At 43.0% G+C, this 15,447-nt stretch overlaps 1 protein-coding gene across 3 annotated transcripts in view; it reads right to left on the reverse strand.

Moving 5' to 3' along the window:
* TENM1 (teneurin transmembrane protein 1) overlaps positions 1 to 15,447 on the reverse strand; it is a 911,501-nt gene that overhangs the window by 39,829 nt on the left and 856,225 nt on the right. For all 3 annotated transcript variants that reach the window (XM_061409574.1, XM_061409573.1, XM_061409572.1), the window contains 2 exons: positions 8,138 to 8,504; positions 6,109 to 6,619 (listed from right to left, as the gene is read on the reverse strand). In XM_061409574.1, the coding sequence (XP_061265558.1) occupies positions 6,109 to 6,619; positions 8,138 to 8,504 (878 nt within the window). The remainder of the gene's footprint in view (positions 1 to 6,108; positions 6,620 to 8,137; positions 8,505 to 15,447) is intronic.

The following is a 15,447-nucleotide window of genomic DNA, read 5'->3' on the forward strand; positions in this document are numbered from 1 at the left end:
TGGTACAGCTGATCACTTCTCCTTCCTTGAGTCACTTGTTTGACTTTGCTTCCAGGACATCCCACTCTCCTGGTCTTCTTCCTACTTCACTAGACTTTCTCAGTCTCTTTTTTACTGGTTCCTCTTCATATACTCAACTTTAAACATTGGTGGGCTCCAGGTTCCGTCATCAGATCTCTTTCCTCCCTTGACTACACTCACTTTGCCATGAAGATATCGTGACTTTAAATACAATCTAAACACTAGTGGATACCAAATTTGGATCTCCAAATTTCAAATCTCCAGCCTCTCCCCCCAATTCCAGACTCGTATATCCACTTGCCAACTTGCTATATTCCCTTGGATGTCTAAACAGATTGTAGCCGATCCTGAACTCCCACCCTCTATCATGTACTCCTTGCCTGGTCTTCCCCATCCTGGTAAATGGAAAGTTCAACACCCACTTGCTGTGGTCAAACACTTTGGAGTTATTTCTGACCCTTTTTTTCTCCCACACCCCACATCCCATTTATCTATCCTGATAGCTCTACTGTCAAAATATATTTCGATTATTACCACTTACTGCCCTCACTCCCTGGTCTAAGTCACCATATTGCCTGGATTATTGAAGTATCGTCCTCCCTCCACTACATTCCTTTGCTTCCACCACACAGTCTGTTTTCTGTACAGAGCAACTCTTTAAACATGTAAGGCTGATTATGTCACTCATTTCCTCGAAGCTCTCCAATGGTTCCACCTTTTACTCAGTCTTTACAAAGGCCTTCAAAGCCCTATGCAAAGTGGCCCTGGCCACTTTGTCGATCTCCTCTCCCAACTCTGCTTGCTCACCCCACTCACAGTGGCTGCCTTACTTGAACACGTCAGGTTTGCTCCTGCTGCAGGGTATTTGCCCTTGCTGTTCACCCTGCTGGGAAGATTTTCCCCTTCTTCCCCCCATACACCCATATACTCAGCCCCTCACCTCCTACAGGCATTTATTCAAATGTCACCTTCTTAATGAGCCCTTTCCTGATCACCCAGGGGCTTCCCTGGTGGCTCAGACGGTAAAGAATCTGCCTGCAATGCAGGAGACCCAGGTTTGGTCCCTGGATCAGGAAGATCCCCTGGAGGAGGGCATGGCAACCCACTCCAGTATTCTTTTTTTTTTTTTTTTAATTTCAGATATACACATGCTCCCCATCCTGAACCCTCCTCCCTCCCAACCTCCCCATACCATCCCCCTGGGCCTTCCCAGCGCACCGGCCCCAAGCATCCAGCATCGTGCACTGAACCTGGACTGGCATCTCGTTTCATACATGATATTTCACATGTTTCAATGCCATTCTCCCAAATCTTCCCACCCTCTCCCACAGAGTCCATAAGACTGTTCTATACATCAATGTCTCTTTTGCTGTCTCGTATACAGGGTTATCGTTACCATCTTTCTAAATTCCATATATATGCGTTAGTATACTGTATTTATGTTTTTCCTTCTGGCTTACTTCACTCTGTATAATAGGCTCCAGTTTCATCCACCTCATTAGAACTGATTCAAATGTATTCTTTTTAATGGCTGAGTAATACTCCATTGTGTATATGTACCACAGCTTTCTTATCCATTCATCTGCTGATGGGCATCTAGGTTGCTTCCATGTCCTGGCTATTATAAACAGTGCTGCGATGAACATTGGGGTACACGTGTCTCTTTCCCTTCTGGTTTCCTCAGTGTGTATGCCCAGCAGTGGGATTGCTGGATCATAAGGCAGTTCTATTTCTAGTTTTTTAAGGAATCTCCACACTGTTCTCCATAGTGGCTGTACTAGTTTGCATTCCCACCAACAGTGTAAGAGGGTTCCCTTTTCTCCACACCCTCTCCAGCATTTATTATTTGTAGACTTTTGGATCGCAGCCGTTCTGACTGGTGTGAAATGGTACCTCATAGTGGTTTTGATTTGCATTTCTCTGATAAAGAGTGATGTTGAGCATCTTTTCAAGTGTTTGTTAGCCATCTGTATGTCTTCTTTGGAGAAATGTCTATTTAGATCTTTGGCCCATTTTTTGATTGGGTCATTTATTTTTCTGGAGTTGAGCTGTAGGAGTTGCTTGTATATTTTTGAGATTAGTTGTTTGTCGGTTGCTTCATATGCTATTATTTTCTCCCATTCTGAAGGCTGTCTTTTCACCTTGCTAATAGTTTCCTTTGATGTGCAGAAGCTTTTAAGGTTAATTAGGTCCCATTTGTTTATTTTTGCTTTTATTTCCAATATTCTGGGAGGTGGGTCATAGAGGATCCTGCTGTGATGTATGTCAGAGAGTGTTTTGCCTATGTTCTCCTCTAGGAGTTTTATAGTTTCTGGTCTTATGTTGAGATCTTTAATCCATTTGGAGTTTATTTTTGTGTATGGTGTTAGAAAGTGTTCTAGTTTCATTCTTTTACAAGTGGTTGACCAGATTTCCCAGCACCACTTGTTAAAGAGATTGTCTTTAATCCACTGTATATTCTTGCCTCCTTTGTCAAAGATAAGGTGTCCATATGTGCGTGGATTTATCTCTGGGCTTTCTATTTTGTTCCATTGATCTATATTTCTGTCTTTGTGCCAGTACCATACTGTCTTGATAACTGTGGCTTTGTAGTAGAGCCTGAAGTCAGGTAGGTTGATTCCTCCAGTTCCATTTTTCTTTCTCAAGATCGCTTTGGCTATTCGAGGTTTTTTGTATTTCCATACAAATTGTGAAATTATTTGTTCTAGCTCTGTGAAGAATACTGTTGGTAGCTTGATAGGGATTGCATTGAATCTATAAATTGCTTTGGGTAGTATACTCATTTTCACTATATTGATTCTTCCAATCCATGAACATGGTATATTTCTCCATCTATTAGTGTCCTCTTTGATTTCTTTCACCAGTGTTTTATAGTTTTCTATATATAGGTCTTTAGTTTCTTTAGGTAGATATATTCCTAAGTATTTTATTCTTTTTGTTGCAATGGTGAATGGAATTGTTTCCTTAATTTCTCTTTCTGTTTTCTCATTATTAGTGTATAGGAATGCAAGGGATTTCTGTGTGTTGATTTTATATCCTGCAACTTTACTATAATCATTGATTAGTTCTAGTAATTTTCTGGTGGAGTCTTTAGGGTTTTCTATGTAGAGGATCATGTCATCTGCAAATAGTGAGAGTTTTACTTCTTCTTTTCCAATTTGGATTCCTTTTATTTCTTTTTCTGCTCTGATTGCTGTAGCCAAAACTTCCAAAACTATGTTGAATAGTAATGGTGAAAGTGGGCACCCTTGTCTTGTTCCTGACTTTAGAGGAAATGCTTTCAATTTTTCACCATTGAGGATAATGTTTGCTGTGGGTTGAGGATAATGTTTGCTGTGGGTTTGTCATATATAGCTTTTATTATGTTGAGGTATGTTCCTTCTATTCCTGCTTTCTGGAGAGTTTTTATCATAAATGAATGTTGAATTTTGTCAAAGGCTTTCTCTGCATCTATTGAGATAATCATATGGTTTTTATTTTTCAGTTTGTTAATGTGGTGTATTACATTGATTGATTTGCGGATATTGAAGAATCCTTGCATCCCTGGGATAAAGCCCACTTGGTCATGGTGTATGATCTTTTTAATGTGTTGTTGGATTCTGATTGCTAGAATTTTGTTTAGGATTTTTGCATCTATGTTCATCAGTGATATTGGCCTATAGTTTTCTTTTTTTGTGGCATCTTTGTCAGGTTTTGGTATTAGGGTGATGGTGGCCTCATAGAATGCCACTCCAGTATTCTTGCCTGGAGAATCCCAGGGACAGAGGAGCCTGGCTGGCCACAGTCCATGGGATCACAAGGAGTCGGACACGACTGAGCAACTAACACTTTCACTCTTCCCTCCACTTTTAAACATCTGGTGCTATAAATAGTTAAAGTGGATATGTAAAATATTTTAATGTTTTGTATTAAGAACATCTGACTGTAGCCCGCCAGGCTCCTCTGTCCATGGGATCACAAAGAATCAGACACGACTGAGCCGCTAACAGTTTCACTTTTTCTGATACCCAACCTAAAATAAAACCCCCTTCTGCCCCCACATCTTGATTCCCCCTTACCCTGCTTTATTTCCTTCACAGAACTTACCATCATCTGAAGTTCTGTACAATGTAAGTGCTGTGGAGGTAGGGATTGGTATCTGTCTTGCTCATGGCTCTATCCTCAGCACCAGGTATATGCCAGGTGCTCAGCAAATATTGGTTGCATAAAGAAATGAACAGTTAAACTGGCTACTTTGTGTTCTTTTTTTTGTCTCTAGTTTTACTGAGGTATAAATAAATAAAACTGCATACAGTTCAAACATACAAAGTGATTTGATAAATAAGTGAATGGTTGAACTGGTTATTTTGAAAACTAGTTAATAATTCTGCCATTTCTGGTTGCTTAACTGAATTTAACCAGTAGCTTTTAAGATACTTGTTTGTTTAATTTCAGCTGCAGTGTGATCTTGTGTGACTTTTTTTTCAAAAAAATCCCTCATTAGAATGTTTATCTTTCTTAAGGGTAGTATATTTTAGAATGTGGGCTCTTGAGTCAGACAGTTGGAGTTTGAATCCTGAACATCTGTGTGAATAAGGACAAGTTCACCATTCTGGGTCTCAGTTTCTTCATCCATAAAATAGGCATCACAGGAGCATGGATCCCACGTTGTCATTTTGGGGATCAAAGAAAATATGTAATCACCTAGCCTAGGAGCTGGCACATAGTAATGCCTCAGTGAACAGTAGATTTAATTACTCTTATTAAGATGTAAGAGAAATTTTTCAAGAAATAGAGGAACACCTGCAACAGAAACAAGTGAATATACTTTTCTAAGTGAAACTAAAATAGCTGTCCAGCTCTTTTGTACAAGTGGCATTTCTTTGGGATATGATCCAAAATTTGAAGACCAATTGTTCTGTCCCTTTCCTCTGGAGGCTTTCATGGGACTGGACCAATTCTTCCCACATTTCTATATCCTTCCCAGGTGGTGCTAGTGGTGAAGAACTCACCTGCCGATGCAGGAGACATAAAAGACCCAGGTTCAATCCCTGGGTTGGGAAGGTCCCTTGGAGGAGGGCATGGCAACCCACTCCAGTATTCTTGCCTGGAGAATCCCATGGACAGAGGAGCCACTTAACATGTCCTCATGATTCGTCATATTGAATATCTTTGCTTCTCACATTCCTCAACTTGAATGTCATTTCAGGCTCTGGGTTCAGCTCCACCAATTCTTTTCACTCGGCAAATTGGTTAAAATGTCAGCAATTCCCTTCGTGGGAACGACGCTTGCTGACTGTTCACAAACTAGCTTTCTAAACAGGTTGACATTCAAACAAGGTTGCCCCGCCTTAACAGTCAAGGACAATGGTCTCTGTTTCCATCAGGACACCTCCTAGTAGCCTGCCCTCAGACACACCTTGTGTAAATTCCCCATTAAAATTATCATAGACCTGGTCTGTGAATGCCCAAATGTGCTGGAGTCTGCCTTATGTGGGGAAACTCGGGGAGGGGGTGGTGCAAGCCTGTACTGGAGTTTTGATTCCACTTGTCCCAGAAGCAGCCTCTCCAGTTTGAGCATTTGTCCCACATCACTTCACACAAGCTTTCACGGCACACTGTTCCTAGTTCCCACAGCAATTTTACACTGAGTTGGGCTGGACTGGGCTGGGCACGCATTCATTCATTCATTCATTAAACCCCGCAGGGATCAATAAATACCAGTTAAACTACACTGTTCCTTTGCTACTTTAGAACTACTTTCTAGTTTTGTTATTTAAACGAAAATTTCTCTTGTTTTCCCAGCAATGCTGTAAATTTTTCTGAGTACATGGACTTCCACCTCATTCTTGTCTCCTGCAGTGCCATGCTTGATTCTTCATTCAGCCTATGTTTTTATTATTATGCTCTGCAAAAGTGCCCTGGAGAAATGGGTTTGAACCCTAGGAGATGGGTTAAAATTTTCTCCTTGACTTTTTATTTTTTTTTAATTGTGGTTGTTAGGAGAAAATAGCATGCAACACCCAGCAATTACTAAGTCATTTTCCCACTGTAATACAATTTCAAATACAAACCTAAAAGAGCCCATGTTGAGAATTAGAAACTTACTCATAAACGGTTGTCCATCCATTTTCGTTACTTTTGGTAGCCAGGAGCCCTGTGTTCCCTGGATAGGTCATCAAGGCCAGATTGTAGCCTTGAGCTGACACTCTTTTCAGGACTCCGTTGCTGCTTATGGTCAGCCAGTACACCTGCCCGCCGGGCACCACAAGCCAAAGCGGCATTCCACTTGCGTCTCGGCGAATATGCACGGAGTTGCCATTGCTGCTGGTAATAGCACCCAAGTCGCCTTCAGCGTTGTAGGTGAAATTGTACACATAGTCTCTCGTTATCAGGTTCAAGGTGTGCAGGTGGGTTCCATTGACGGTGAACTGATAGAGCTCCTGATCAGCAGGTGAGGCAATCTCATAAAGATTCATGTCATTTAAGTGGGCTTGGTTCCTGCTAATGGTACGAATTCGAACGTTCCCAAGGTCTGCCACATAGAGAGTACCATCAGGTGACACCGCTAAGGAGGAAGGGGCTTTCATCTTGGCATCTTTGGCGTAGCCACCATCACCTGTGGAAGGAAGACCCTGACTGTAATAGCTGTTGTCACGGCACTTTAGAAACATACCAAATACAAAAAATGTCTATATAGCAAGAATCATTTTATACAACATTGTAAAGCAATTTTCCTCCAATTAAAAATTAAACTTAAAGAAAAAAAAAGAATTTACCCCCCTGCCAAGAATAATTTTAAAGGGAACAATCAGTGAACCAACATTCTCCATGTGCCCCAATTGGATATTTGAAGTCCATTATTCACAATTTTTGAGTCAGCACCACTGAAGATGAACAGAAGATGCAATGCTGTCAGTGAACACCAATTTTGTGAAATCTTCAATCCTGCTGTTCTGTATCTGTTGTATTGCTGGATACAAAAACAGCAAATAATAACAGCCACCCCAAATCTGGCTGGAAATCCATGAGACTTATGCCTGTCCATGCTCATAGGATCTATGTCAGGGCTTTCCATTCCTTCTCTGCCCAGAGAACCTTTCTTTTGTTAATTCTCATTGTCACTTTGTCAAAGTACACTAAGTCTGTAAGTGCAACAATGACTCAGAACATCAAATTTGATAACCAGAATAAATATTCCAGTTTTGCCTTGAAAGAAAGATGCCAATTAGCAAAATAACTATAAAACTAATTGTCCAGGAAAACACTGGAAATATTGATTAAAAGTCCTATCGACCAAGTTGCTCACTCCTGACTCCTCTCTCCCAAGGAAAGACAAAGGTTAAAAGAACCATTTGGGCCCAGATGAGCAGTTTAATAGGGCTGCATGTTGCACGGAGGGATTTCCACATTCCAGCAATAAATACATCTATCGACATTTACAGGACTGTTTACTATCTGAAATATCCACTCTGTGTTTTGGTGCAAAGGCTCTTTCTGCTCCCCACCTCCTTATCAATTGGAAGTAAAGGGCATTATTGGTTATGAAAAAATTTTGGATTAAAAAAAACAATGTAAGTAGAAGACTGATGTCTTGAGAACCCTCCATTGTGAGATTTAATTTTGTCCACGGACCCCCAAAGCAGTCTGCTCCTAGTCCCTTTGGGTTTCAAGTAGCTCGCATTATTAATCTGGAAACCAGTCACTTAGTAGAAGTATTTTTTCCTTACCCAAATCAGTAAGTGTAGGTTTTACCTAGCTATCCTTTCTCTAAAGTACAAAAAATATGGGGATGTCACATTTGGATAGTGGTCCTAACTTCTTGAGCACCCAAACTTTTATTATACTAGTTTATCTTCAAAACAGTGAGGTGATGTAACTGAGACACGTGATCACTCTACTTAGCAGGTGGAATGAGTCATGAAGAGGTTTTATGGCTTTCGTAGGGTCCCTCAGTGACCCAACTGCAGAGCCAGGACCAGGTACTAAGCTGTCTGACTGCCAATCCATTGCTTTCTCCACTGCCTCATACCAATGTTTACAAGGACTACTTTTGTTCTTTTTTTGACTTTTCCGATGCCCATTTTTCTTTTGATAACAGAGAAGGGGAGCCAGTGAATTGCTAAAAAGGTCATACCTGAAAAACAGTCACAGTTGGGATCAATTTTGCAGTCACAGTCGGTGGGGGCCCCAGCTATGATCGAGATCTCCCCATTGGTGGTAACTTGCTGAATGCGGTTTACTTTCCTCTCATCTGTTTCAGCTATGAAGAGCAGCCCGCTGTGGGAGACGCTGATGGCCCTTGCCGACTCTAGAGTGGAGTGAATTGCTACCTTGCTGACCAAGAAATGATCGATGCCTGGCACCTGGCAGTGAATGGGGCGCCCTGCAATGATCCGCACTCGCCGGTTCTCAGAAATTTGCAGCACAATGTTGTTATCCAAGACATACAATGAATTGTCCATGGGATTGACTGCAAGGTCTGTTGGCCACTCTAATCGCACCTGCAAAAAGAACAGAACACACACCATTAGGTTACAATATCTTTCTGGGGCAGTTTTATCTTGAAAGAAAAATTGGCTTATTGGTCTCCCACTGCCTGCAACGGCCCCGTCTCTTGAATTCCAGCAATGTTGGTATTATCTGGCAAAGCTGGGAAGGACAGTTGATTAAATGTTCTGGTAAACACATTTACCATTTATGGATTTCCAACATACTGTGAATTATTTTATCCCTATAATTCCAGAAAGACCCTTTTCAGAGTACGGTCTCCTTACTGCATCTCAAATTCATCTACTTCTCCCCATCCCCACTGTTGCCAACCTAATTCAGGCCACCGTCATCCCTCACCTGCACCACTGCAGGAGCCTGAGACACATCAAGGAGTTAGGAGCAAGAGGACTGGTGTGTGTATGTGTGTGTGTGTGTGAGTGTGTGTGTGTGAGTGTGTGTGTGTGTGCCGGGTGGTCTCGTGTGCTGGGCACTGGAGTTAGAAGCAAAAGGACTAGTGTGTATGTGTGTGTGTGTGTGTGTGTATCAGTGTGTGTGTGTGTGGGGGGTGGTCTGGTGTGCTGGGCACTGGAGTTAGAAGCAAAAGGACTAGTGTGTATATGTGTGTGTGTGTGTGAGTGTGTGTGTGTGTGGGGTGGTCTGGTGTGCTGGGCACTGGAGTTAGAAGCAAAAGGACTAGTATGTATGTGTGTGTGGGAGGTCTGGTGTGCTGGGCACTGGGGACACACAGGCAAGCAAACGCAAATCTACCCTAGTTCCTTTTTCGACACAGGAGTCAGCCCAGTGCCTACCCTGGCATTTCCCCACCAGCTGTTGTTCACCACTGGGCACTTCTCAGAGAACAACGTTACGCTATGTGCACTCTCAACTCCACCACTCACTTATTCTGTACTTTATTTCTCTTGTCTTATGGCTAGACAAGGCCATAAGTGGGCCCCATTCCTGTCCAAGATAGTAGCAGTGATGTACTGCTCTTCTTTCTGCCTTGAGTGAAAGTCCAAGGAAAGCTTTGTTTTTTTTCACTGAATCTGAAAGTCTGAAAACAAGATACGGGCTGTCATCGCATTCTGAGGCCCACTATTTCCCAGTTCGAAGAGGCCTTCCACTCAGTAATGAAGTGGACAAAGGCCAGTCTGAGATAAATCTCCCTCTAATTCTGTATCTTATTGGAGGGCAACTGGTGACATTGTAAAGAAGACAAAGGTTGTCTCTGACCTCCCCTCTTGCACCGCCTGGGGCTCTCTGCCCCCTGTGTCTGAGTGTCTCCCCTAGACACCCAGAAACCTCAACCTGTGCTCCTGTCTGTACGTGCCCTCAGTCTCGACATGGGCTGGCCTTCTCTGGTCAGTACCATATGCCTCTGGGCAGCTAGGAATTTGAATGCTAATGGAGTATAAAGCTGAGCTTGTGTTATGCATGTTCTACAGAGCCTTTCAGACTGAGGCCATTGGATAAACATTAAACATCAGCCTTAACAGCTCCCAGAGCAGTTTGCTGTGATGTGTTCCTCCGCACGTCTGTCTGAGGCCCTTGCATGTCAATGCCCTGTCAACTAAGAGGGAGAAGAGGGATATGGGGCACTTCCTCCGTGGGCCCCCATTCTGGACCTCCATATACAGCATCAGGCTGGTACAGAAGCTGTTTGCGTGCGCTGGGCCTATGGAGCATGGTCCCCCAGGAAATAAGCTGGTGTTGGCTGAGGAAGAGGAAATGAATTTATTTCAGTCCAACACTCCTATTTGGATCAAGTCTGAAGTCAGCGACCCAGAAAAAACAATGCTGGCAGAAATGACGTTCTAATTATCCCCACTCCAAGAGCTGAGGCCAGGGCAGAGGCCAGGGACAGCACACACCTGGCAGAAGTCAGACAGGACACATTTTGGACTCTGTTCTCTGCTGTCAAGGCCGCCTCTGAAATAAAGGCTGGTAGTTGGAAGATGAGCTGTTAAATTCTCCAACTCGCCCCATCTGATTTAAGTCAACACTATTGGTGTCATGTTTATTAGGTTTAATATCACCTCAAAAATACACCAGCTACTCTGTTTGTTTTTTGTTCCATCAAATAAGCCTCCCTCTGGCAGTTTCCTGTGACTAAAGTGGCGTTTGTGCTTCTGAGACACTTTCTGTACCAGCTACACAGAATCCCTTTAATTCCCATTTGATTTGGCTGGGCAGCTAGTCTCTGAAATCTCCTCAGATGAAAGATGTGTGGCTACTTAGTAGTCTGGGGCCTGTGTTTTCAGAAACTGAACCTTTTCACCTCTCTTAGGGTGTTAGTTCCTTTTATATCTTTCTCATGTTAAATACTCCCGTTTCCGGGTAATTTTTTCAAGGAACTGGTGGTTTGTACCAAGGCATTTCCACAATATACAACCTAACTAGGGGATGGAGTCTTTGCACTGACTCCGGCAGTCAGAATTAGCATCTGTTAGTTGCAGAGAAACCCCAGAATTACACACTACTGAGGTGGGGCTAAGGTTCACCCCTGAGGGCTGTTGGCATTTGTCCAAGTGGACAGAAAGAAACATTTCTTTGGGGGTGTTAGCAACAGAAAGAGCTGTAGGGACAGTCATGAGGTTCTGGGATCTTTGCATTGTGACCCAGCTTGCAGGCAAACCATTTGGCCTAATTTGTGGTCATTGCTCCACCTTGTAAAAATACATTAATTTGTTTGAAATGTCAAAATGTATTTAAGCTAAACTAGCAGTAAAGGTCACTGGTGTAGCCGCAAGCTGGTGGAATATGCCCATCTCCCAATAACCTTCCCTGAGAAATAACCCTGAGCAGAAAGGAGCCCTCGGTCTGGATGTCAAGCCTTGACAACACCATGTCTTCCTCTGCTAAATGAAAATTTGCCTTGAAGGCACTTGGCTCTCAGGTCAGTCAGTACCACGGTTGGCTTAAAGAGCAAGCTAAGTTTGACCCAAGTGGTAGTTTATAAAGCAGCATGCTCTTATAGGGGAAAATCCATGTGTAACAGCAATATCTGAATATGAGCCTGCGATTAGACCAAACTAGAAAATTCTTCAGTTATAAACTTCACCCCACACTGTAGACACAGGCCATAATTAGTTAACTGGGGGTCTCCTTAACAGTTTCAAGGCTGGTTCTTGCCCAAGTGTACATGCTCAGTTGCTCAGTTGTGTCTGACTTTTTGTGACCCTATGGACTATAGCCCACCAGGCTCCTCTGTCCTGAGGATTCTCCAGGCATATTAGTGTGTAATCCTGGCAAATGAGGTTATCTCCTATGAGTCTCTGGTTTCTTCATCTGCCACAAGAAAAAGAAGCTAATGATAGTCTACCTACCTTTTAGAGAGATTGTGTGGATTGATTGAGATGGGGATGTAAGATACTCAGCCCAGGGTCTGGACAAAGTAAGGGACAGGAAATGGTGTTAACATGAAAAGTGGTTTCAAAGTCACAAACCTTTAGGGATCTAGTCCAGTTACCATACAATATAGTTCCCTTTCAGCTCTGCTTCCCAGACTTCACTTGTGCACATCACAGGTTCATGAATTCTGCCTTAGCCGTCCACTACTTGTACTACTATTGACTTCATATTTTTCTTTAAATTGACCTACTTTTAAAATATAAATAGGTGCTGCCCCTTCCTTTGAAATGGTCCTAATCAATAACATCTATAAAATTACAGGCCCACTCATCTGAGCCTTTAATAAAAGTAACTACTGTTTATTGAGTGCTTCCTATGTGTCAGGTTCTTTACATGGATTATTACTTTATATGCTTAGAGTAATCACTTGAGAAAGAAACTATCAATATCCCCATTTTCAGATGTCAGCTCTTAGCCTTTCTGCTTTCTGATTTCTTACCTAAAAGAATGGACATGTTTCTTCATGTTCTTCTCACCAAGTCTGGCCCTCTCTTTACTCTAAAGGTTGATTTCAACCTTTTCTTTTTTTTTTGCTGAGAAGGTCAAAGCTCACTAGTAATTGAGTGATTTATCTTCCTCTTTCTCATTTGTTTTCAGTTCAAGGCTTTGTGGGTGCCTGCTCAGTGTCAAGCACTATTATAAAGGTAAATAAAAAAGGTCCCTGCCCTTGATTAGTTCACAGTTCAAGTGACGGAAGGTAGATACAGAAACAGGTCATGTCAATATAACGCGGTTAATTGCCACAAAAAACACATCCCTAGGGTGACATGCGAACACATAGGAGGAAGTTTGGGGCAATACTGCTATTAATAGAAGAGAATGTAAACTTAGTCTTAAAGGATGGGACCTCCCTGATGGTCCAGTGGCTAAGATTCTGAGCTCCCAAGGCAGGGGGCCTGGGTTTGATTTCTGGTTAGGGAACTAGATCCCTCATGCTAAAGATGCCACATGCTGCAATAAAGATTGAAGATTCCATGTGCCACAATTAATATCTGGAGCAGCCAAATAAATATTTTGTAAACATCTTGAAGGATGAAGCAAAGGTACTGAGAAAAAGCACGAAACCATATGGGAGTGGGGTGTTCTCCACAGCCTGGGATTGCTGGAACATGAAATAGGGTAGGTAGTAGTGGCAAATGAGGAGAAGGTGATGGCACCCCACTCCAGTACTCTTGCCTGGAGAATCCCATGGACGGAGGAGCCTGGTGGGCTGCAGTCCATGGGGTTGCTAGCAGTCAGACGTGACTGAGCGACTTCCCTTTCACTTTTCACTGTCATGCATTGGAGAAGGAAATGGCAACCCACTCCAGTGTTCTTGCCTGGAAAATCCCATGGACGGAGGAGCCTGGTGGGCTGCAGTCCATGGGGTTGCTAGCAGTCGGACACGACTGAGCGCCTTCCCTTTCACTTTTCACTGTCATGCATTGGAGAAGGAAATGGCAACCCACTCCAGTGTTCTTGCCTGGAGAATCCCAGGGATGGGGGAGTCTGGTGGGCTGCCGTCTATGGGGTAGCACAGAGTCGGACATGACTGAAGCGACTTAGCAGCAGCAGCAGCAGTGGCAAATGAAGTTCACATGTTTCCAAGGACTAATTTTAAGTCTCTCCCCTGGGGCACTATTGTCTTTTGTGGCCAGATAAATCTTTGTTTTGGGGGCTGTCCTGTACTGTATAAGATAGGGTTAGGGTTAGGGTTAGGGTTAAGCAGCATCTCTGGTCTTTATTCACTAAATGCAACTAGCATCTTCCCCTGACTTGTGATAACCAAAATGTCTCCAGATATTAACAAATGTCCCCTGAGGGGGAAACTGTCCCTGTTGAGAACCACTGCACTAAGCATGAAGGACTGTGTATGCTAAGGACTTTAGACTTGAACTGTGGGTATTGAGGTATCAATGACGATCTTTTAAGTCGAGGGTTCATATGGTCAGACTAGGGCTTTAGAGAGATCACTTAGGCTGCAGTTCAGGGGGCAGGCTGGAGGGATACCAGAGTGATGAACGAGAACCAATTTGGAGGCCAGATCATCACCAGTACCCTCACACATTAATGTAGTCATCCAGCCACCCAGTTCAGTTCAGTTCAGTCGCTCAGTTGTGTCCGACTCTTTGCGACCCCATGAATTGCAGCATGCTAGGCCTCCCTGCCCATCACCAACTCCCGGAATTCACCCAAACTCGTGTCCATCGAGTCAGTGATGCCATCTAGCCATCTCATCCTCTGTCGTCCCCTTCTCCTCCTGCCCCCAATCCCTCCCAGCATCAGGGTCTTTTCCAATGAGTCAACTCTTCGCATGAGGTGGCCAAAGTACTGGAGTTTCAGCTTCAGCATCAGTCCTTCCAGTGAACACCCAGGACTGATCTCCTTTAGAAGGGACTGGTTGGATCTCCTTGCAGTCCAAGGGACTTTCAAGAGTCTTCTCCAACACCACAGTTCAAAAAGTTCAATTTTTCGGCGCTCAGCTTTCTTCACAGTCCAACTCTCACATCCATACAGGACTACTGGAAAAACCATAGCCTTGACTAGATGGACCTTTGTTGGCAAAGTAATGTCTCTGCTTTTTAATATGCCACCCAAACCCCTCACAAATATCTGAGTGCTGATTCAGGCACAGTCCCTGCCCTCATGGTGCTTAGAGTTGGCTTTACTGTATCTCATGCTTTTTTGTATTTACAAAGCCCTTTGAGAGTCTAATTGAAGCTCTATACTCTCTCCCTAGAAAAGGACTCAGATGTGGTAGAAGAAAGTGGTTAGGAGCTCAGGTTTTGGAGGTAAGATTTCCTGGGTTCAAAATTCTGTTATTTTCTAGCTCTGTGACCCTGGAGCAAATCAGGTAACTTGTCTGAGCTTCAGTTTTGTCATCTAGAAATTGGGGATAGTAATATCTTCTCAAAAACTTATTATAGAAACTATACTAAAAAATCTACATAAAGCACTAAGCACACTGCCTGATACACAGAAAGAGCTCTGCAAAAAGCTACTTTTTATTATGGAACATGCCTGTATTTCTTCACATTCCTGTTAAGACTACCTCAATGTTGTCTTCCTTGGCTATCTCATGAAGTTTCTCTCTTTGTCTTTTTTTGGCTTCACCATGGGGCATGTGGGATGTCCTAGTTCCCCAACCAGGGATCAAACGTGCACCCCCTGCACTGAAAGCATGGAGTCTTAACTACTGGACCATCAGGGAAGTCTCTCTCATAAACTCTTAAGTGCAGTCACTTTGTTATGCTCTTTCAAGGTTTCCCTTGCTTTTCTGTCACCAACCATTTCCTCCTTGTTCATTTATTCCATTGCTTGGGAATCCTTTTAAGCCATGCATCCTCCAAGAAACATTTGGCTTATATTGGGATATATTATTTCACATATATTTGTCAGCCAGTTTCATGGCTAATATTTTAGCTTATTACTTAGTATCCCTACTGTTATTTGTAACAGTACTCTTGGTACAGTTCCAAGTGTTAGAACATGCTACTTATATATTTTCCTTTCTTTTGCCCCAAATAGCTCTCTATCCCATTTTAGGCATTATGCCAGGCACTA

Source organism: Bos javanicus, chromosome X, assembly GCF_032452875.1.
Source record: "Bos javanicus breed banteng chromosome X, ARS-OSU_banteng_1.0, whole genome shotgun sequence".
NCBI classification, from domain to species: domain Eukaryota; kingdom Metazoa; phylum Chordata; class Mammalia; order Artiodactyla; family Bovidae; genus Bos; species Bos javanicus.